Source organism: Pongo abelii, chromosome 15 (assembly GCF_028885655.2).
Source record: "Pongo abelii isolate AG06213 chromosome 15, NHGRI_mPonAbe1-v2.0_pri, whole genome shotgun sequence".
Lineage (NCBI taxonomy): Eukaryota > Metazoa > Chordata > Mammalia > Primates > Hominidae > Pongo > Pongo abelii.
In genome coordinates this window covers 97,098,921-97,122,730 of record NC_072000.2, presented here as the reverse complement: position 1 = coordinate 97,122,730, position 23,810 = coordinate 97,098,921, and the positions used below count along the sequence as shown (strand labels likewise).

The following is a 23,810-nucleotide window of genomic DNA, read 5'->3' as shown; positions in this document are numbered from 1 at the left end:
CTTATAAGCTTTTATTTACAAAAATAGGTGACAGCAGTGTGCTGATCTATGACTTACTGTAAAAAAAGACTGTAGAAGAAGACCACATGAGACAACCCGTGAAGGTAGCCCGAACCCTTGTGCTGGAATGTCCTTGAGCAGGACTGCACATACTCCATCACATTAATTCCATTTAACTCAATTGACTGAGCCTCACTACATGGCACTCGAATGGATCATAGTTTGTTTTTCTCTTAAGTTCCTTGGGAGGCAACAACACCAAACATTTGAGAAGTAGCATTGTGTAGGAAGTAAGAGGTTGGGATTCTGGAACCATACTGCTTAGGTCATAGTTCTGGCTCTGACACTTAAGACATATGTGACCTTTGCAAAATTAACTTAACCTCCCTGACTTAACCTCCTTCAGTTGCCCTATCTGTAAAGCTTGGGTGACAATAACTGTCTTTCCCTCTTAAAAGGGTTGTTATGGGGACTAAACGGGTCCAAATCACCTGAGGCTTTCTAAAGATTCCAAAACCCAGACCACATGCAAACCAACAAACTCACAATTCCTGGGGGTAAGGCGGAGGTGTCAACCTAAAATAGAGTTTATTTAAGCGTAAAGTGTGAGGATGGACCACCCAGAAACACCAACTCCAAAGGAATGGATCTGGCATTCTAAAATAGGGAAGTTAAGATTTCATTTATACAGGTAGAGATAGGAGTTTTGAGCAGGATAACAGTATTCCTACAAGGTTGGCACACAGGTACAGCAATTTGATTGGTTATTGGTTTCTTTTTGGGAAGGGAACATTGAACATTTTTTACACAGGGTGTAATAATCATGGGTTTTATGTCTCTGGTCTAAGCAAAACAGGATAACAGAGGGAAGAAGTTGTAATCTATAACAATGTTCATTACTTAACAAGGCAGGAGCTTTTGTCCCTGAAGTCGTTTAATTCTCCCTAGACATTTTTCAATAAAAGAAAGCGAGAATATAATGTGGGAATAGAAGTTGTAAGCATACGTGACTGACATTACAGTCACTTCAAGGCTTAAAGTGTTTTTTCGGTGTGTGGGGGGTTCCAACAGCTTTTCAATTTTATTTTCACAGGGGCATCAATATTTTTGAGGCTTTCCTAAGTGGCTCCAATGTGCAGACAGGTTTGCTCCAAGAGCTGGTATGATCTTTCGGTAGATGCTTCTGGGATCACCGCTCCCCCAGACCTCAAGTACCTCGGATTCCCCACCTCACTTCAGTGCGCAACTGCTGCCCCTCCACCCCCGCGCCCAGCCCAGAAGCCCCTGCCCGTGCACACTGGGATTTGTAGTCCCTTTGGCTCGCCGGCCTCGTCCTCTCCTCTCATTGGTTTTGGCAGATGCCACATCCCATAGCTCCACCAGTCACCGCCGCACAGTGGCCCTTAAGCGAGGAGCGGCGGCGCCCGCAGCAATCACAGCAGTGCGGACGTCGTGGGTGTTTGGTGTGAGGCTGCGTGCCGCCGCGAGTTCTCACGGTCCCGCCGGCGCCACCACCGCGGTCACTCACCGCCGCCGCCACCACTGCCACCACGGTCGCCTGCCACAGGTAACCGGGAGCCCCAGCACAGAACCGGGTTCAGTCCCCACCCCCGAGGCCAGGGCCTCCAGTCTGCTCTCTGAGGCTCTCGACCTCAGGGCTGGGATTTTCATTTTTCCCGTCCCTTTCTGAGTAATCAGTTTCTCACCGTGCGAGGGGGAATTTCGGGAAACAGTGAATCCCGAGGGAAGGGAAACCCTGTGGCCTCTCTGCTTGGTGGGGCTGGGGGTGGAGGTTTCTCGTTTCTCACGCGTGTTGTGGCTGGAAGGGCGCAGTTCTCTGGAGGAGGAAACTAAGGCGCGGGAGGAGACGGGATTTGCTGAGATACCACAGCCAAGGGCTCCAACAGGGACTGGGGCTTGGTTCCAGCCTTTACGACCTAGGAACAGTTCAGACTTTTGATGCTTTTAATGTGGAGGATTGCACCCGTGGGAAAGGGCTATTAACGACGACAACAAAAATACCCAGGCTTATAAAGACATCTATTTAGAGAAGTCAGGGAAGCTCTGGTTCTGGGAGGTTTGAGCTGGTGAGAGTTTCAGGACCACCCGCATCAATCTTGGAAGTGAAAGTTAACTGGTTTCTTTTCCCGTCCCTATTTGGTTTGAGGTTATACCTACGTGGAGTGTTCTATGCCAAGCATTATAGTATCTGGGGGCTGGAAGAAGAAACTTTGTGTCACGTGCTTTGTTTTATAGATGAAAAGGAGTGCCCAGGGTAGTTGACTAGCCCTGTGGTATGTGGTGAATGGAGTAGCCCAGCTTTCTTTACTCTGGGACTTGCATAGCAAACATTTTCGAGCCTTACTAAGCTTTTTGGGGAGAGACAATCTCTAGTGAACAGTTCCAGTGTTAAAGGGCTGGAGTATACAGGTGTGTACAGGGGCAGCATCTAACCCTAACTTGTGGGAGAGGTTGAGGCTTCGCAGAGGTGGGGAGGCTTGAGTGGAGTTTATGTGTTTTTTTGGTTTGTTTTGTTTTGTTTTTGAGACGGAGACTCACTCCGTCGCCCAGGCTGGAGTGCAGTGGTGCGGTCTCGGCTAACTGCAACCTCTACCTTTCCGGTTCAAACGATTCTCCTGTCTCAGCCTCCCGAGTTCTGGGATTGCAGGCACCTGCCACCATGCCCGGCTAATTTTTGTGTTTTTAGTAGAGACGAGGTTTCACCATGTTGGCCAGGCTGGTCTCGAACTCCTGACAAGTGATCCGCCTGCCTCAGCCTCCCAAACTGCTGGGATTACAGGCATGAGTCACCACGTCTCGCCTTGGAATTTGAGGGCTGGGCAGGACCTAGTGAGATGAAGGAAGAGAAGAGTGTTTCATCTGGAAAACAGCATGATGAAGGCAGAGAAAGGGCAATGCTTTTGCACTGGAGTCGTGGAGTCTGGTGCAGTAAAGGGATTTCATGTGGGTGGTAGTTGTTTTTTTTTTTTTTTTTGAGACGGAGTCTCGCTCTGTCGCCCAGGCTGGAGTGCAGTGGCGCTATCTCGGCTCACTGTCACGCCATTCTCCTGCCTCGGCCTCCCGAGTAGCTGGGACTACAGGCGCCCGCCACCACGCCCGGCTAATTTTTTGTATTTTTAGTAGAGACGGGGTTTCACCGTGTAGCCAGGATGGTCTCGATCTGCTGACCTCATGATCCACCCACCTTGGCCTCCCAAAGTGCTGAGATTACAAGCGTGAGCCACCGCGCCCGGCCGGTAGTGGGATTTTATGAGTGTGAGAATAGAGAGATGCATCTTCCAGGGCTTCCTGTGCTTCTGTGAGAGATTTGGAGTTTATCCCGCATATCCAGGAAGCCACATTTACTGTAGATCTGTATCTCAGATACTCTGTAGTGTGGAAAAGTGTTGGAGAGAGGCCACACTAAGGATAGGGAGGTCATTGCAGTAATCCCCAGGAGAATTACAAGGGTTTTAAAGACAGTTGCAGTGGGAGGGGAGGAGAAAAGATCTGAGAGCTCTAAGGAGGTAGAATACGCCATACCCAGCATTAGTCAGTAAGAAATGTGTAGAAGTAAACTCTGTCTTTTGAGTTTTCCAGCCGATGACTATCTTTTGAAGAAATGTCCAGCATGTTTTTTTTTTTAACTGCACAAATTGCTTTGCAGACCATAATTGGAATCCCAGTTTATCAGGAGGAAGTTGTCACATGTAGTGAGGGTATTGAAATCTGAATGGTTAAATAATCATGTGATAAGACTCAAATTTTCTTGTAATCCAGGAAATGCACATTGAAACCATAATTAGATCATTGTATATTCATCAGATTAGGAATTGCAAAGTTTCACACTATCAAGAGATGATAAGCATTTGAAGAAAATGAGATTCTCACTGGGCACGGTGGCTCACAACTGTAATCCCAGCACTTTGGGAGGCCGAGGCGGGCAGATCACGAGGTCAGGACATCAAGACCATCCTTGCCAACATGGTGAAACCCCGTATCTACTAAAAAATACAGAAATTAGCTGGGCGTGGTGGCACGTGCCTGTAATCCCAGCTACTTGGGAGGCTGAGGCAGGAGAATCGCTTGAACCAGGGAGCCGGAGGTTGCAGTGAGCTGAGACTGCACCACTGCACTCCAGCCTGGCCAGAGAGTGACATGCCATCTCAAAAAAAAAAAAAAAAAAAAAAGAAAATGAGATTCTCATTCACTACTGGTTGCAAGTGTATCTTTGAACAGTATAGCCACTAGCAGATTGGATATATCTTAAGATCAGTGGTTCCACTTCTAGAAAATACTAAGAAGCCAGAGACATTTGTATACAAAGGGAAGGATATTAGGGTTGTTTGTGGCAACACTGTTTATAATGATTTAAAAAATTGGAAACAGCCTAAATGTCCATTACTAGGGGAATGCTTGTAGAGTGGGCATATATCTTTTTATAATAAATCGATTGGAAAGAAATGCTAATTTAGGATAGCGATTACTTTGCAGTGTGGGGAGGATGGGATGGGACAGAAGGAACAATTTCATCTGTCATGTGGAAAAAAGATGAGTGGGTTTATAAAATAACGGAGAATGGTCTGGATGATAGGTAACTGGTGTTTTATGTTATTCTTTGTACATTTCTATACACTAATGTCCACCCTTCAATTTCTTGAAGTAAAAGTTAAAGTAAAAATTCAACTTGAGTTAACATGTAGCTGTAAAAGTTAGGCTCAGTCATTTTGGGAAAAGGCTGCAAACTGCACTGGTCCCAGGTTTCAAAAATAGTAATTTGGGTGAAAGAAAACTCAAATTTCCAAATAAGCATTAAAAATTAAAATGTGGAGAAGTTATTAACCATTGAGTGACATTTTTGGATTTTTAAATTTTTTTATTTTTTGTAGAGACTTGGCCTCACTATCTTGCCCAGGCCAGTCTCAAACTCCTGGGCCCAAGTGACCCTCTGGCTTCAGCCTCCCAGAGTACTGGGATTACAGGCAGGAGACACTGTGCCCACCATTGACCCAGATTTCCTTTCCTAGAAACCTAAGTTCTAACCATTAATAGATTAAAAACATTTTTTGACTGCTTCTTTTGAAATACGTGTTACTTGCTTATACTTTCCATAATACTAAAAGATAGGCCAGGCGCGGTGGCTCACGCCTGTAATCCCAGCACTTTGGGAGGCTGAGGCGGGCGGATCACCTGAGGTCAGGAGTTCGAGACCAGCCTCAACATGGAGAAACCCCGTCTCTACTAAAAATACAAAAAATTAGCCGGGCGTGGTGGTGCGTGCCTGTAATCCCAGCTACTCGGGAGGCTGAGGCAGGAGAATTGCTTGAACCTGGGAGGCGGAGGTTGTGGTGAGGCGAGATCGTGCCGTTGCACTCCAGCCTGGGCAACAAGAGTGAAACTCCGTCTCAAAAAAAAAAAAAAATACTAAAAGATAATTTCCTAAAAAAAAGATAAAGTCATTACTCTGTAAAATGTAGAACTGAACGTGTGTTAAGGATTTTATTTAACTCATTAATGAGGTGTTGGAGACTGCAAAGTACAGCCAATTTGTAGATTAGAAATACTGAATTGAATTTGCAAATGAAAGACAAAACTGGCCTCTCTACAGAGGGGGAAGGAAGTCAAATGAACCTACATTTGGTAACATGCATTTGCCTGTCTAGACTAGAATTATTTGCATTGCTGTTACCCATAGTATGCAGAATTATAAAATAACTCCTATGAATTAGAATTAGATAATCGTGAAGAGTGTGCTCTAATCTAGAAGCTAGTTTGCCAATGAATCACATTTTCTCTGTAGGAAAAAACAACAATAAACTAACCTGAGTAAAATAGATTTTTCTTTTTCTTTTTTTTTTTTTCTTTTTGAGACAGAGCTTACCCTGTCACCAGGCTGGAGTGCAGTGACACGATCTCGGCTCACTGCAACCTCTGCCTCCCGGGTTCAAGCGATTCTCCTTCCTCAGCCTCCCAAGTAGCTGGGACTACAGGCACATGCCACCACACCCAGCTGATTTTTGTATTTTTAGTAGAGATGGGGTTTCACCATGTTGGCCAGGATGGCATTGATCTCTTGACCTTGTGATCCGCCCACCTCGGCCTTTCCAAGTGCTGGGATTACAGGCGTGAGCCACACTGCTCCTGGCCTAGATTTTTCATCTGAGTTAAGATCTAGTTGGATGATGATGATGATAATGATAATTTTTGTTTTTTTTTTGAGACAGAGTTTCCCTTTGCTGCCCAGCTTAAGAGTGCTGTGGTTTGATCTCGGCTCACTGCAACCTCTGCCTCCAGGACTCAAGCAGTTCTCATGTCTCAGCCTCCCGAGTAGCTGGGATTACAGGTGCAGGCTACCATGCCTGGCTAATTTTTGTATTTTTAGTAGAGATGGGGTTTCGCATGTTGGCCAGGCTGGTCTCGAACTCCTGGCTTCAAGTGATCCACCCACCTTGGCCTCCCAAAGTGTTGGAATTACAGGCGCAAGCCACCACGCCCGGCCTGGATTTTTTTTTTTTTGAGACGGAGTCTCGCTTTGTTGCCCAGGCTGGAGTGCAGTGGCGCGATCTCGGCTCACTGCAAGCTCTGCCTCCCAGGTTCACGCCATTCTCCTGCCTCAGCCTCCCGAGTAGGTGGGACTATAGGTGCCCGCCACCACGCCTGGCTAATTTTTTTTGTATTTTTAGTAGAGACGGAGTTTCACTGTGTTAGCCAGGATGGTCTCGATCTCCTGACCTCGTGATCCACCCGCCTCGGCCTCCCAAAGTGCTGGGATTACAGGCGTGAGCCACTGCCCGGCCCTGGATTTTGTTTTAATCCCATTCTTTAGCCAGAAAATCAAAGGATTTAAAGGACTGAATGACCTTTTAATAAGCTCTACCATCTCATTTCACAGATGGACCGTGAAGGCCCAGAGAGAGGAAGGGTCTCCCCTGAGTTAGTAGCTATGTCTTTTGTTAAAGAAAAATTGCATCAGATGCCTTTTTTTTTTTTTCTTGAGACAGAGGACAGAGGTCTTGCTCTCTCACCCAGGCTGGATGGTTCACTATAGCCTTGACTTCCGGGGCTCAAATGATCCTCCCTGCTCAGCCCCTTGAGTAGCTGGGACCACAGGTATGCACCATCATGCCGGCTGAATTTGCAGAAACAGAGTCTCCCTATGTTGCCCAGGCTGGTCTGGAACTACTGGGTTTGAGTGATCCTCCTGCCTTGGCCTCCCAAAGTGTTGAGATTACAGGCACGAGCCACCACGCCCAGCCTGTATCCAATGCTTTTTAAAATTTTTTCTGTTTGACACAGGGTCTCACTGTGTTGCCCATGTTGGTCCCAAACTTCCAGGCTCTAGCAATCCCTCTACCTCAGCCTCCTAAGTAGCTGGGACTGCAGGCATATGCCAGTGTGCCATGCATGGGTACTTTTTAAAAACAGCAAGACAGGCTGAGTGCAGTGGCTCACATCTGTAATCCCAGCACTTTGGGAGGCTAAGGCAGGTGCGTCACTTGAGGCCAGGAACTCGAGACCAGCCTGGCCAACATGGCGAAACCTAAAAATACAAAAATTAACTGGCATGGTAGTGTATGCCTGTAATCTCAGCTACTCTGGAGGCTGACGCATGAGAATCGCTTGAGCCTAGGAGGTGGAGGTTGCAGTGAGCTGAGATCACACCATTGCACTCCATTCTGGGCGACAGAGCGAGTCTCTGTCTCAAAAAAAAAAAAAAAAAAAAAGCAAAACAGCAAGACGTTTTCTTTTAGCTATTGCAATAGGAGAGAGAGACTTCAGTATGGAATGGAGCTCAGCTCTAGGATGGCAAGGTCAGCTGGGGATTTATAGCCCATGGGCAAGGTGAAGTGGGGTTAGTGGAATTCCTTAAAATATTCAGTATACTAAGGTGCCATTTTTTGAGGTAGTGGGTCCTGAACCCCATCAATAGAATATTACTAAGAGGAACTTCATTAGAGATCGAGGGTGAGAGATTCTCTTCTGGATTCTTGCTAAACCTGGACCTGGCAGACCAAGGCCTTGTGGAGAAGAGGGCTCAGTGGAGCCTGACTAAAGTTTGGTCAAGGAGACAGTTCTTGTCACTGTCCTTATTTCTTCTGCATGTTGTCAGCCAAAAAACCTTGCAGGATGATTTTATTCTTTTTATTAGACGGAGCCTCACTCTGTTGCCCAGGCTGGAGTGCAGTGGCACAATCTCAGCTCACTGCAACCGCTGCCTCCCAGGTTCAAGCCATTCTCCTGCCTCAGCCTCCCGAGTAGCTGGGATTACAGGCGCCCACCACCACGCCCAGGTAACACGCCCAGGTAATTTTTGTATTTTTAGTAGAGACGGGGTTTCACCATGTTGGCCAGGCTGGTTTCAAACTCCTGACCTCAAATGATCCGCCCGCCTCGGCCTCCCGAAGTGCTAAGATTACAGGTGTGAGCCACTGTGCCTGGCCTTCAGGATGATTTTATTCTAAACCCCTAGAAAGCAGAGAGTAGGATCAAAACCTTTAGGTTTGGAAGGCTTTTTACAGATTTCATTGTCTAACTAGCTGCTTTGCTTGGTTTTGATGGTCTTCTGTGTCTAACCCAGAGCCAGTAGCTGGCACTGAGGGTCACTCCTGATGGTGGTTAAGGTGTAGGCTTTGGTATCAGACCTGGATGTGAACTTGACTCTGCTACTTAGATGGCCCTGTGAACTTGACCTTATTACTTGCATTGTTGGTGATAATTTATCTGGAATGGGCACTACATCCCAAACTTCTCAAATGGATTAAACCTGACTTGATGGTACATTTCTTGAAGCCAAGTGAAGTCTTTTTTTTTTTTTTCCCTTTTCTTGACAGGGTCTCACTCTGTTGCCCAGGCTGGAGTGCAGTGGCACAATCTCGGCTCACTGCAACCTCTGCCTCCCGGGTTCAAGCAATTCTCCTGCCTCAGTCTCCCGAGTAGCTGGGATTACAGGTGTGTGCCACCATACTTGGCTAATTTTTGTATTTTTAGTAGAGACGGGGTTTCACCATGTTGGCCAGGCTGGTCTTGAACTCCTGGCGTCAAGTGATCCACCCGCCTCGGCCTCCCAAAATGCTGGGATTACAGGCATGAGCCACTGCACTTGGCCCTAAGTGAAGTCTTTTAAGTGAGTTGCTGACGTGGTATAGCCCTGTAACCTGAGCACGGATGAAGGCCTAGTGGAACAGCAGAGGACTTGTCATTGGAGGCTGGTGAAGTCTGTAAAGGCTTGTTCATTGACTTTTTCTTTGTGTAGCTCACTCAGATACTCCATTGATAGGCTCTTCTAAGACAAGAACTGTTTATGCAGCAAGCACTACTGCCTTAAAATAGTAGGGCACAAAAGAGCACCGTGGGTGTCCTACTGCCGGAGGAAACTGTGAGGGCCTGCTCTGTGCTCAGGCCCTGGGGTGCAGGGTGCAGAGCCTGTGGTTCCGGGGCCTCCCAGACTTTCACATAAGCAACTCTTTCTTTGTGTGACAAGCAGGTGATGTAGTGGAACAAGCACAGTCTTTGCCGTCAGATCTGTGTGGTCCCAGCAGTGCCACTGACCACCAAGTTTCTCTACCTTTCTGAGCCTCAGTTTCCTCACCTGTCTGAAGGGAGTGGGGATCCTTGCTTACAGGGAACTGTTGTGAGGATGGTGTGAATAAAGTGTCTTGCACGTTGTGTGGTCCATAGTAGATACCCACAAATGTGCCACTCCCCACCTCTGTGCCACTCTGCAACACATCCCAGTCTCTGGGAGTCTTTCTTTCTTTCTTTCTTTCTGTTTTTTGAGGCGGAGTTTCGCCCTTGTTGCCCAGGCTGGAGTGCAATGGCGCGATCTCGTCTCACTGCAACCTCTGCCTCCCGGGTTCGAGTGATTCTTATGCCTCACCCTCCCGAGTAGCTGGGATTACAGGCATGTACAACCACGCCTGGCTAATTTTGTATTTTTAGTAGAGACAGGGGTTTCTCCATATTGGTCAGGCTGGTCTTGAACTCCCGACCTCAGGTGATCCTCCCAACTCGGCCTTCCAAAGTGCTGGGATTACAGGTGTGAGCCACTGCACCCGGCTGGGAGTCTTTCTCTCTGATCTCCCCTGGCTGGGGCAACGACTGTCTGTGTTGTCTTCTCCCTGCACGTGGTTAGCAGACGACACATATGCCCCAACAGCACCCCTGGGAGATCTTTCCAGTCTTGGCACATTACGATCTGCCTTAGGTTCTTTTTAAAGGCTTCACAGTATCCCACCATAAGGCTGTACTGTAATTGATCCAGCTAGACATTTACGTTGCTTCCAGTGGTTTGCCCTAATGTATGGGCTGGTGCCCTCACCTCCATAGTTTCTTCCCCTTTTACAAATGACACCTCCCACTCCTACTGGGACTCCCTCCCTCCCCTGCCTTATTTTTGTCCATCACTGTCATCACTGTCTGACAACCTATATGTTTAAGTGGTCTGTCTCTTCTCTCTGGAATGCCACCTCCACGAAGAGTTTTGTCTGTTTGGTTCACTGTTCAGTGCCTGTGAGCAGCTAGCAGGTGCGCAGTCGACGTTTGTTGGATGGATTCAGTGTGGGGGTGAATGTAGGAGAGAGTAGATAGGAGGAGGGGAAGTTAAAGGAGAGGAGGTAGATGATGATGATGCCTCTGTGAGATGAGACCTGTGTAATGGGGACCCTGGAGAGCCACAGCCAAAAACAGCAGAGTCACAAAGAGCGAGTAGTTTAGCCGGCATCGTTCACTTTTTCATCAGTTTTTCACTTTGATAAACCAGGAATCATAGGGATGCTGCCAGATTATTGGTGACTTTGTTTTGATGCCTTGACTTTGTCAAAAATCATACAATAAATGCCCATAGGAAATTAGCATGTAAGGTAGCTGCTGCTTTGAGGCATGTTCATTGCCAAGGGTAATGGAATGATTATTTTACTTTTTTGTCTCTCTTCACCCCAGGCCTTTCTATTTTTATATGTTTCCCAAAATAGTGTTAGTGTATATGGTTTTTTTTTGTTTTTTTGTTTTTGTTTTTGTTTTTTGAGACAGAGTCTTGCTCTGTCACCAGGCTGGAGTGCAGTGGTGCGATCTTGGCTCACTGCAACCTCTGCCTCCCAGGTCCAAGCGATTCTCCTGCCTCAGCCTCCAGAGTAGCTGGGACTACAGGTACGTACTACCACGCCCAGCTAATTTTTGTATTATTAGTAGAGACAGGGTTTCACCATGTTGGCCAGGATGGTCTCAATCTCTTGACCTCATGATCTGCCCACCTCAGCTTCCCAAAGTGCTGGGATTACAGGCATGAGCCACTGTGCCCGGCCATGTATGTGGTTTTTAAAGTAGCATTTTCTATTCGGCAACATAATGTGAGGCTTTTAATATAGCGTTGTAGTCGGGTAATCACGACTCTGTGTTTATAAGAAAAAAGAATGATGGAGCAGGACCATCACCAAGTAGAAACTATGAAAATGTCATTTTTTTTGGCCAGGCGTGGTGGCTCACGCCTGTAATCCCAGCATTTTGGGAGGCTGAGACAGGCGGATCACGAGGTCAGGAGATCGAGACCATCCTGGCTAACACGGTGAAACCCCGTCTCTACTAAAAATACAAAAAATGAGCCGGGCGTGATGGCGGGCGCCTGTAATCCCAGCTACTCCTGGGAGGCTGAGGCAGGAGAACGGTGTGAACCTGGGAGGCGGAGCTTGCAGTGAGCCGAGATAGCGCCACTGCACTCCAGCCTGGGCAACAGAGTGAGACTCCGTCTCAAAAAAAAAAAAAAAAAAAGAAAATGTCATTTTCTGTATCAGTAGGGCACTTTTCTCATAGAGGATTAGAAGAATTAAGGATTAACTCGATTTTGTAAAAATAACCAAGTGGTGCTTTTTTGGTGCCTGCTGCGTGTTTGCTAATTTAGGTGGATAAGTTGGTGGTGTCCATTCTGTTGTTCACAGTCAGGTCAACCATTTGTTTCTGGTATTTTATTTATTCATTTTTTCTCCTAAATATGAGGGGGTAAAAGTCACACACCATTGCCCCCAGAGGAATGAGCCTCTTTGAGACTATGTCATATGAACGAAACTCAGAATAAACAGGTGTGCAAACTAGGAAACCCATTTATTGCTGATAAAAGATGACAGTAACAGCCAGGCTGTGCCTGCCATGTAGTCTGGGGGCATATTCTCACTCCCTCAGACAGGGTCAGCAACCTATGACCTATGGGCCAAACAAACCACTTATTTTATAGATAAAGTTTTATTGGAACATAACAATGTTCATTTGTTTATATATTGTCTCTGGCTGTAACTGGCTCATGGGTTAGTAATTCATCACTTCCAGAGTCCAATTAACAAGAGCAAGATCTGGTACAAAGAAAGCGATTTATTTCCAAGTTGCTTAGGGGAAGAAGCACAGGCATCCCACCTTTAGATGTACTGCTTTGCTTTTGGAGCAGCAGGTGGGCACTTTTAAAAGGCAGGGGAGGAAGCAAGCAAGGTGGGGTGTCCACGTGTTAGCTTGGTGTCTTATCTACTGTGCTGTCTGTCAGTTGAGCTGGTGACTGCTGGCATCTTTGTGGGCAGGACTAGGCCAAAAACTCCCCAGGGGGGAGGGAGTAGCAGGCATGCTTTTTGACTAGTATCTCTCAAGGCAACCTCCTGGCAGGCGAGAGTTCTGTATTGGGCATGCTTTGATCTGTAAATCAACTCTCAACTCTTGAGGAGTTAGATGAACTTGCACTGTAGGGAGTGTCTGGTGAAGGAGGGGCGGGTAAAAGGCTATATTTGTGTTTCTCAAGGGCTAAGTAGGAAGCGGGGAACCAGAGGAACGATAAAAGAAGAGGAGAGACAAAAATAATTCAACCATCTCTTAGAAAAATGCAAGTACTTGGTGACATGGCTGCTTTCAAGATACAGTGGCAGAGTTGAATAGTTGTGAGAGAGATGGCCTGGCCTGCAGAGCCAAAAATATTTACTTTCTGGTCCTTTGCAGAGAAAGTTAGCCTACCCCTACCCTAGGGGAAGGCTTTCCAGGGAGGCTGCTGGGTGAGCTCCGAGTAGGTGAGAGCCGTTGGTTGGAACACCTTGGTAGTGACTGTCACACCTCTCTTGTGGGGTCACTGAAGGGCTTGGGGGACATGGATATTTTTGCTCCTTGACTCTCTCTCGCCTGTCCTCACTGTTGCTTCTTCACAAGTTTGTATAATTGTATCTTGTATTGGTTCCTTACCTTCGATCTGCCAGGGGTGCTTGAACCAGAGTGACTCCATGTTGAACAAGGGCTGGGTAAAATTTGGCTGAGACCTGCTGGGCTGCAGTCCCAGGAGGTTAGGTATTCTTAGTCACAGGATGTTTATGGTTAAGGGAACAGGTTAATGTTTACCAAACAGACCCAGGAAAGGTCCTGATGTCCCAATATCTTAAGAACAAAAGCATTTTTAGTTTAATAATAAGTTCACTTTATTTTATTTATTTATTTAAGACAGGGTCTCGCTCTGTCACCCACGCTGGAGTGCAGTGGTGCAATCTTGGCTCACTGCAGCTTCTGCCTCCTGGGTTCAAGTGATTCTCATGCCTCAGCCTCCTGAGTAGCTGGGATTACAGGCGTGCGCCACCACGCCCAGCTAAATTTTGTATTTTTAGTAGAGACGGGGTTTCACCTTGTTGCCCAGGCCGGTCTTGAACTCCAGACCTCAAGTGATCCGCCTGCCTCGGCCTCCCAAAGTACTGGGATTACAGGTGTGAGCCACCGCACCTGGCTATAAGTTTCACCTTAAAGATAATAACATAGATTCTTGTGAAAGACAGCAGTTCTACAAAGATTAACGGTCCTCTGTCCGTTAATGTTGCCTTGTAGCAGGCACATCTCCCTGTGACTTTGTTTTGCTTTGTTGTCTTATGTCTAAACAAGCATTGCACCTAAGGTGGACACGGTCCTCCTCTTGCTTTTGGGAACACCCTGTTCTGTCTGTAGAGTAATGTGTTCTTTCATTGTTTCACTTGCTGAATAAGCTTGCTTGCACATTATTCTGTGGACTTGCCCCAAATTCTTTCTTGCATGAGGTCCAAGAACCCTCTGTTGAGGTCTGGATCAGGACCCCTTTCTGGAAACACAGCCCCACAGCAAGCCCTTGTCAGGTCGAGTGGACTTGTGGGGAGCCTCCTCAGGTACACATGAATAGACCCGTGGTTCTAGCACTGGGGGTCCTGAGCACTCCACTGACCTATCTGTTATGTGCCATACTAGCCGCTACTCCAAGAAAAAAAAAAACCTGAAAAAAACAAATCTGGGGGCATCTTACTGTAGTTACCAGTTGCCCGTCCACTGACCTTGCAGTGGAGCTAAAGAAACCTAAATTTAGCACGATTTCAGGCTTTCGGATTAAGAATTAAGTTCTTGTTAGGAGACAGTCCTTGAGGATGGAGCAGTGTAGTCTGTTGACCAGGATGCTGGGTTGAGGACAGGTGGACCAGAGGCTGGGGGATTTAATGCAGTTCTGCCACGTCAAAGGTAATCTGAGGCTAGCAGCATAGTGTCACCTGACACCTGTTAGAAATGCAGTCTCATGGCTGGGTGCGGTGACTCATGCCTGTAATCCCACCACTTTGGGAGGCTGAGATGGGCAGATCACCTAAAGTCAGGCATTTGAGACCAGCCTGGGCAACATGGTGAAACCCTGTCTCTACTAAAAATACAAAAATTTGCTGGGCATGGTGGCAGGCGCCTGTAATCTCAGCTACTCGGGAGGCTGAGGCAGGAGAATCGCTTGAACCTGGGAGGCGGAGGTTGCAGTGAGCTGAGATTGCCCCAGCTCACTCCAGCCTGAGCCACAGAGCAAGACTCGTCGAAAAAAAAAGAAATGCAGTCTCAGGCCCTGCCCCAGGCCTACTGAATCAGAATCTGCCTCCTAGGTCCCCAGGTGACCCAGGTGCATATTCAAGTGGGAGAATTACTGGTCTAAGACACTTTTCAAGAGACTCAGCACTTCCTATTTAGTTACTGGAGAAAATCCATCGCTTTGAGGGCTAGACTCAGAACGTTGAAGATGGTTTCTTCAGCTTAGAGGCGGATCAGCCTTCATCTGGGTGCATCCTCCATGAAGACACAGGCTTTGTTCTGTCCCTTTTGAGTTCCCAGCACCCAGCACCTTGTTTGGCAAAGTAGGTGTTGTGGAGACTCTGGCTGAGTGGCGAGTGAAGGAATGAATGAGCACCACCAGCCCTGCCTGTGGCATTGGGACAGAAGTCAGCCTCACATATCTCCCACTCTGAGTCCCCACATCTCAGTGACTGTGTATTTTTCTTATCGCGGAGCCACAGGCTTGGTGCTGTTTTCCGTTTATACTTTAACAATGTATTTAAGGTTTTGGAATTGACGTATAAAAGAGAGCATGTACTTCAATAATAATAAAGTTTTTTTTTCTTTTTTTCTTTTTTGAGATGGAGTCTCGCTCTGTTGCCCAGACTGGAGTGTAGTGCTGTGATGCAGGCTCACTGCATCCTTCACCTCCCGGATTCAAGTGATTCTCCTGCTTCAGCCTCCTGAGTAGCTGGGATTACAGGCTCCTGCCACCATGCCTGGCTAATTTTCGTATTTTTAGTAGAGACAGGGTTTCGCCATGTTGGCCAGGGTTTCGCTATGTTGGCCAGGGTGATCTCGGACTCCTGACCTCAAGTGGTCCGTCTGCCTCCGCTTTCCTAAGTGCTGGGATTGCAGGCGTGAGCCACCATGCCCGGCCTCAGTAATAATAAAGTCTTGAGATGCAGAGCCACATAGCAGAAAGAGTGCCGGACCAGCCGTTCAGAAGGCCTGGTCCCAGCTCTGGCCAACACTGACAGTCCATGGCTGTTAGGCAGGTCATTACTCTCAGACCTCAACCTATCGTTTCTGTAAAACAAGGATGAAAATGTTTGCCCTGCATGTTGTACAGAGCGTATGTCCGTGCTGTGTAAGTGTGATGCAAAGACAACATGAATTAATGTTTGACTATAGCTCATCCAGATAGTTCACCTTATAAACTTAAATTGCCCATCAATGTTTTTATTAAACCTGTACTGAATTTTTAGAAACTTTAAGTAATACACATTAAGTGTATTAAAAGGAGACAAAAATGAGGAAGAAAATCACCCTTGATCCTGCCAACCACCCACCAATAACTACTGTTAAAATTTTGTCTGTCTTCCATATTTTTCTGTGTAGTTTATTTCATTTATTTTTAAAATTTATTTTTTCTTATATAGCTTTTTTTATTCTTATTTTTAGTTTTGAGACAGAGTCTCACTCTGTCACCTAGGCTGGAGTGCAGTGGCCTGATCTTGGCTCACTGCAACCTCCACCTCCCGGGTTCAGGCAATTCTCCTGCCTCAGCCTCCCAAGTAGCTGAGACTACAGGTATGTGCCACCATGCCCAGCTAATTTTGTATTAGTAGAGCCAGGGTTTTACCTTGTTGGCCAGTCTGGTCTTGAACTCCTGACCTCAGATAATACACCTGTCTCGGCCTCCCGAAGTGCTAGGATTACAGGCGTAAGCCACTGCACCCAGCCTGCACGGTTTATTTTACATGTATATTCTTTTCTTACAAATACTTCATAGTATGTGGTAGATATGTTTCCAATAGTGAATTTTGTTGATGAATTTTATCTGCTGTATTTTGAGTTATGTCAAAAACTTTAAAAGGTGCCCAGAGCCCTTTCTAGATAGTCTTTTATTTTATATGCATGACTTGGACTTGTAGTGAAGATCGGGAGGTGTGGACAGCCCCTTCTCCATGCACAGGCTGGAGCAATAGAGCTAAAAATAGAAACCCTCTCTGTTATGTTCAGCATACTCTGTCTGGTGGTTAAATGGCCTTATCTTTTTGACCCATTTACTATGATATTTTCTTAGGGGCTGACAATGTTTATCTGTTCTTTTTTTTTTTTTTTTTTGAGACAGAGTCTCACTCTGTCACCCAGACTGGAGTATGGTTGCACGGTCTAGCTCACTGCAGTCTCCGTCTCCTGGGTTCAAGTGATTCGCCTTCCTCAGCCTCCCGAGTAGCTGGGATTACAGGCATGTGCTACCACGGCCAGCTAAGTTTTGTATTTTTAGTAGAGACAGGGTCTCGCCATGTTGGCCGAGCTGGTCTCAAACTCCTGACCTCTTGATCCACCTTCCTCGGCCTCCCAAAGTGCTGGAATTACAGGCGTGAGCCACCGCGCCCTGCCAATGTTTATCTGTTCTTGTTGCTTTGTACTTGACTCTGTGTTTCCCTTCTCAGGTTTCTGCAGTTGAACTCCAAGGTGCAGAATGGTTTGGAAAGTAGCTGTATTCCTCAGTGTGGCCCTGGGCATTGGTGCTGTTCCTATAGATGATCCTGAAGATGGAGGCAAGCACTGGGTGGTGATCGTGGCGGGTTCAAATGGCTGGTATAATTATAGGCACCAGGTAAGAAAATGACTAATCTTTTTTTTTGGGGGGGACACTGGCATTCTGAAAACAATTCCAGACATTGTTAATATTAAATAGAAAAGACTTGAAAAGCCACTGATGGACCTGTTAGGCTGGCTATAACATAGGTGTGTTGGCAAGATGTGGGGAAATCAGAACCCTCATATGTTGCCAGGAGGATTATAAGATGGTGTAGCCATTTTGGAAAACAGTTTGGCAGTTCCTCAGAAGTTTCGATAGGGCCATCTTAATCTGATGCAAGGTTTCTGAACCTTGGAACTGTTGATAGTTGGGGACGAGGCCATTCTTGGTTGTTGGGGGCCGTCTTGTGCATTTGAGGTTTAGCAGCATCCATGACACCCACCCGTTAGATGATGGCAGCATCTCCTGCACCACTGTAATAATCCAGAATTCTCCAGACATTGCCCAGTGTCCCCAGGGAGCCAGATCACCCAGATTGAGACCCACTTAGTTCAACATCTTCATTTTAGAGATAAGGAAACTGAGGCCTAGAGAATGGAGGTGACTTGCTCAAGGTCACATGGCAAGTGGGGACCAGACAGGACTGAGGCCAGGACTCTGGTGACAGGACCCCCAGGCCTCTCTGCCCTATTGCTCTCTCTTCACACCCTCCTCCCCCATCTTTCCTGGATTTCCCCACATCAGCCTACCAGAAGGTAGAGAGAAGAAGAAAAGAATCCACATCTGAGTGTCCATGAAAAGTCCAGCCTCCCCTGTGGGATGTAAAATGGTGCAACCACCTTGGGAAAGAGTCTGGCAGTTCCTCAAAAAGTTAAACATCAAATTGAACATACGACCCAGCAATTCCGCTCCTAAGTATGTCCTTAAGAGAGGTGAAAACATGTGTCTACACACGAACATGTACATGACTGTTCATAGCAGTATTGTTCATAAGAGCCAAAAGGTGGAAACAAACCAGATGTCCATCAAAGGCTGAATGGAGAAACACAATGTGATTTATTCATGTAAGAAGATACTATTTGATCATAAGAAAGGAAGAAGTACTCACACATACTTCAACATGGGTGAAACTTACAAACATGCTAAGGAGCTAGTCACAAAGACCACATATGTTATGATTCCATTTAAATAAAAGCCCAAATCTGGAAAATCTATAGAGATAGAAAGTAGGTTAGTAGTTGCCAAGGGCTGGGTGAAGGAGAGACTGGGGAGTAATTGCCGACGGACATGGGGTCTCTCTTTGCAGGAATGAGAATGCTCTAGAAGCAGTGGTGATGAGTACACAACTTGGTGAGCATACTAGAAACCACTGAATTGTCTGTTTTAGAAGACTGACTTTTATGGAGCATGAACTCTTATCTCAATACTGTTACTTTTTTAAAAAAGTCATTTTATCTTGTCAATCTCAGAAACAAATGCTTAGACTTGCAGTATCTATATGTTGGGCTCTCTTCTAAGAGCACTTTACACAAACAAAGTCCTTTAACTCCTGCAGTGGGGTTATGTGCCATTGGTCCAGTTCTTACTCCCTCTTTGCGAATGATTGGACTGAGGCATAGGCAAGGCCAGTAGTTTGCTCAAAGTGGTACAGCTCACAAGTGGTGGGGCCAGTTTTCAAACCCAGGCCAACTGGCTCGAGAGCAGAGCAGCCCTGTCTGGTAGAAGAGCCATGGTAAATGTTCTAGAAGCCACATTTAGAAGGTGAAATTAATTTTAATAACTTCTTTTTGTTGTTGTTGTTGAGACAGAGTCTTGCTCTGTTGCCCAGGCTGGAGTGCAGTGGCGCTATCTTGGCTCACTGCAGCTTCTGCCTCCCTGGTTCAAGCTATTCTCCTGCCTCAGCCTCCCGAGTAGCTGGTATTACAGGTCCAGCTAATTTTTGTATTTTTAGCAGAGACCGGGTTTCACCATGTTGGCCAGGCTGGTCTTGAACTCCTGACCTCAGGTGATCTGCCCGCCTCAGCCTCCCAAAGTGCTGGGATTACAGGCGGGAGCCACCACGCCTGGCCTTAATATCTTCTTTAAACCAGTATTTCCAAACCATTATCATTTCAACATGTGCCTCCAAGGCCCAGAAGACAGTTACAGCCTGATGAGGAGGTAATGAGTGTGGAAGATGGGGCATAAGGCACAATTGGGGTCAGCCATGGCCCTTCCTGAGCTAGTCCCCGTCTGTAAGATAGGGATGAAAGCATCTACCTCTCAAGGGTGCTGGGGGTCCCAAACGGTGCAGGAGTAACAACACAAGGCACTCTGAACCTGCCCTTGCAGAAAATATATAACTTTATTGAGGCCTAGTTTAAGACATATCATCTTAATTCACCCATTGAGTTTAATTTATCTAACTCAATGATTTTTTAGTAAATTTACCAAGTTGTGCAAACATCACTATAAATCAGTTTGATATTTCCATCATCCCAGTATGATCCTTTGGGCAGGCCGGGCGGTGGCTCACACCTATAATCCCAGCACTTTGGGAGGCCAAGGTGGATGGATCACTTGAGGCCACGAGTTTGAGACCAGCCTGGCCAACATGGTGAAACCCAATTTCTACTAAAAATACAAAAATCAGCTGGGCGTGGTGGCACACGCCTGTAATCCTAGCTACTTGGGAGGCTGAGGTTCAAGAATCGCTTGGACCCTGGAGGCAGAGGCTGCAGTGAGCCACGATCACACTGCTGCACTCCAGCTTGGGCAACAGAGCAGGACTGACTCAAAAAAAAAAAAAAAAAAATTGTTTGGGCATATTTGCAGTTCCCACCTCTAGCCCCAGGCAACTGCTAATCATCTACTTTCTATCTCTATAGATTTGTTTATTCTGAACATTTCCTATCAATGGAGCTAAACAGTGTGTGGTCTTTTGTGTCTGGCTTCCCCTAGTATCATGTTTTTGAAGTTTGTTCACATTGTAGCATGCATCAGTGCTTCACTCCTGTTCATTCCCAAATAGCATTCCATTGTATGGATAGACCACGTTTTGCCTGCCCATTTACCAGTTGATGGACACTTGGGTTGTTTCCAATTTTTAGTTATTATGAACAATGCTGCCGAGAACATTTGCATGCAAATCTTTGTGTGAATACATTTTTTTTGTTTCTCTTCGGTAGGTACGTAAGAGTTGGAATTGCAGGCCGGGCATGGTGTCTCACGCCTGTAATCCCAGCACTTTGGGAGGCCAAGGCAGGTGTATCACGAGGTCAGGAGTTTGAGACCAGCCTGACCAACATGGTGAAACCCCATCTCTACTAAAAATATAGAAATTAGCCAGGCGTGGTGGTGCGCACCTGTAATCCCAGCTACTCAGGAGGCTGAGGCAGTAGCATCACTTGCACCCAGGAGGCAGAGGTTGCAGTGAGCCGAGATCACACCACTGCACTCCAGTCTGGGTGACAGAGCAAGACTCCGTCTCAAAAAAAAAAAAAGAGTTAGAATTGTTGGGTCACATGGTAAATTTATGTTTGACTCTTTGAGAAACTATAAAGCTCGTTTCCAAAATCGCGGCTCCACTTTACATTCCCATAGCAGCATATGTATGGAGGCTCTTGGTTCCCCAGTTCTCGACAACACTTGTTATTGTCCGTCTGTCTGTGAAGTGGCAGCTCAGTGTGGTTTTAATTTGCATTCTTAATGATGGGTGATGTTGAACATCTTTTCATGTGCTGACTAACCATTTGTATATCTTCTTAGATGAAATGTTTATTGAAATCTTTTGCCTATTTTTGGCTCAGTGATACAGGAGTTCTTTGGTTGTTTCAATACAAGCCCTTTATCCGATATATGTTTTGCAAATATTTTCTCGTAGTCTGTTGCTTGTCTTTTCATTTTCTTAATAATGTCTTTGGAAGCACTAAAGATTTTAATTTTGCTGAGCCAATTTATCAAAGTTTTTTTTGTTTGTTTGTTTTTGTTTTTGTTTTTGAGACAGAGTCTTGCTCTGTCACGCAGGCTGGAGTGCAGTGGCATAATCTCGGCTCACTGCAAGCTCTGCCTCCCGGGTTCAAGTGATTTCTCCTGCCTCAGCCTCCCAAGTAGCTGGGATTACAGGCATGCACCACCATGCCTGGCTAATTTCTTTGTATTTTTAGTAGAGATGGGGTTTTACCATATTGGCCAGGCTGGTCTCGAACTCCTGACCTCAAGTGATCCCAAAGTGCTGGGATCCCTGGCCTCCCAAAGTGCTAGAATTACAGGTGTGAGCCACTGTGCCCGGCCTGATTTGATTTTTAAATTAAATAGCAGACAAATAATGTCTGTATAACATGTGTACACCTTAAAGAATAATAAAATGAATACCTGTGTACCTTGCACCTTGCTAAAAAAAAAAAAAAATTATACTAGTACCTTGTACCCTGCCTGATGGACTCCCCTTCCCTTCCGTTCAGAGACCAAGCTCCTGAATTTTTTGTCGTTCATTCCTTTGCTTTATACTTTTGCTGTATGTCTATTTAACTGTAAACAGCATAATGTTTACATTAGCCTATTTTGACCTTTATGCAAATGTAATCATAGTGAAGGTATTTTTCTATGACTTGTTCTTTTTTTCACTATGTTCCCAAGAGTCATCTATTTTGAAACCTGGGTTGTACTTGTTTGCATATTTTTAAAAGTTTTTATAGATTCAGGGGGTACATGGATACACTGCGTAGGGGTACCCATCACCTGAGTAGTGGGTTGTAGTTCGTTCATTTTCAGGTATTCCATTTATGTGAACTTATGACAATTTATTTTTCCAGCTGTTGACCATGATTGGAGTTATTTCTTGGCTTTTGCTGTTAAAGTGATGCTGTGAACACTTTCTGGTTATCTGTGGGAGATAGAGTTTTGCTCGGCTATATGGCTAGGAGTAGAATTGCTTGGTTGGAGGGTGTGTGGTTCAACCTCATTGATAATGTCAAGATGTTTTCCAGAGTGGAGTGCCAATTACACTATACTTTCACCATAGCTGTATTAGTTTACTATCACAGCTTAAACAGATTGCCACAGACTTCATGGCTTGAAACAACACAAATTTATTATCTTACAGTTCCGGAGGTAAGAAATGTGAAATGGCTGTCACTGGGTTAAATCACGGTGTTGCCTGGGCTGTGTTCCTTGGTGGCCCTAGTGGAGGCTCCACTTACTCGTCTTTTCCAGCTTTTAGACACTGCCTGCAGCTGTTGGCTCATGGTCCCTTCTTCCATCCTGAATGCCAACGAGGGTCAGTTGTATCTTTCTTACACTGCATCACTTGGACACTGACTCCCGCCTCTGTCTCCACATACAAAAGCCTTTGTGATTACATTAGGCCCACTGAAGGCCGGGCACCGTGGCTTGCATCTGTAATCCAAGCACTCTCTATCCAAGGTGGAAGGATCGCTTGAGCCCAGGAGTTCAACACCAGCCAAAGCAACATAGCGAGACCCTGTCTCTACAGAACATTTTAGAAATTAGCCAGGTGCAGTGTGGTGTGCCTGTAGTCCCAGCTACCTGAGAGGCTGAGGTGGGAGGATCACTTGAGCCCAGGAAATTGAGGCTGCAGTGAGCTGAGATTGCACCTGTGCACTCCCGCCTGGGAGACAGCAAGACCCTGTCTCAAAAAAAAGAAAAAACAAAAAAATAATAAAAAATGACTTTGGGCCAGTGGAATAATCCAGGAAAACCTCCCTATTTTAAGACCAGCTGATTGGCAACCTTAAATCCATCTGCTATCTTAATAACTGTTTGCTCTTTAATGCAACGTAGTTGCAGGCTTCAGGGATTAGGATGTGGACATCCTTTGGGGGGCTGTTATTTTGCCTACCACAATTAGTGTTTGAACATCTAACAATCGACGGAGTTTTGCTCTTGTTGCCCAGGCTGGCGTGCAATGGTGCGATCACTGCAACCGCCGCCTCCCGGGTTCAGGCGATTCTCCTGCCTCAGCCTCCCAAGTAGCTAGGATTACAGGCATGCGCCACCATGCCTGGCTAATTTTGTATTTTTAGTAGAGACAGGGTTTCACCATGTTGGTCAGGCTGGTCTCGAACTCCAGACCTCAGGTGATCCGCCCGCCTCAGCCTCCCAAAGTGCTGGGATTACAGGCGTGAGCCATTGTGCCTGGCCAGAATGCCTGGGATCTTTCACTTGAGCTGTGTGTGACTTGGGGGCAGGTCACCTCACCTCCAAAGGCTGCTTTTTCCTTATCCATAATAAAATGGGGATCATTACCTTTATTACAAAGGGTTGCTATGAGAATTAAACGAGATAATGCCTACAAAGTCTTAGCGCAGTGCTGGACAAATAGAAGCAAGTCAATAAAAATGTTCTCCTATTTATTGAGTCATCCATTCATCTAATCACTTTTGAGAGCCAGGCCCTGGACCTCACCCATTCAGCTTTCAAAAACTGTATACCAAGCACCCATCTTTGTCATAAAATAAGTCCATTTGGTTGGGACATCCACAGG

General features: G+C 46.1%; 1 protein-coding gene across 3 annotated transcripts in view; it reads left to right on the top strand.

Annotated features, from left to right (window-relative positions):
* The first annotated feature begins 1,356 nt into the window (after positions 1-1,356).
* LGMN (legumain) overlaps positions 1,357-23,810 on the top strand; it is a 39,729-nt gene continuing 17,275 nt past the window's right edge. The window contains exons 1-3 of one of the 3 annotated variants that reach the window (XM_063715268.1): positions 1,357-1,567; positions 8,832-8,949; positions 17,235-17,401. In XM_063715268.1, the coding sequence (XP_063571338.1) occupies positions 17,264-17,401 (138 nt within the window). In that variant the 5' untranslated portion in view covers positions 1,357-1,567; positions 8,832-8,949; positions 17,235-17,263. 3 annotated transcript variants of the gene reach the window in all.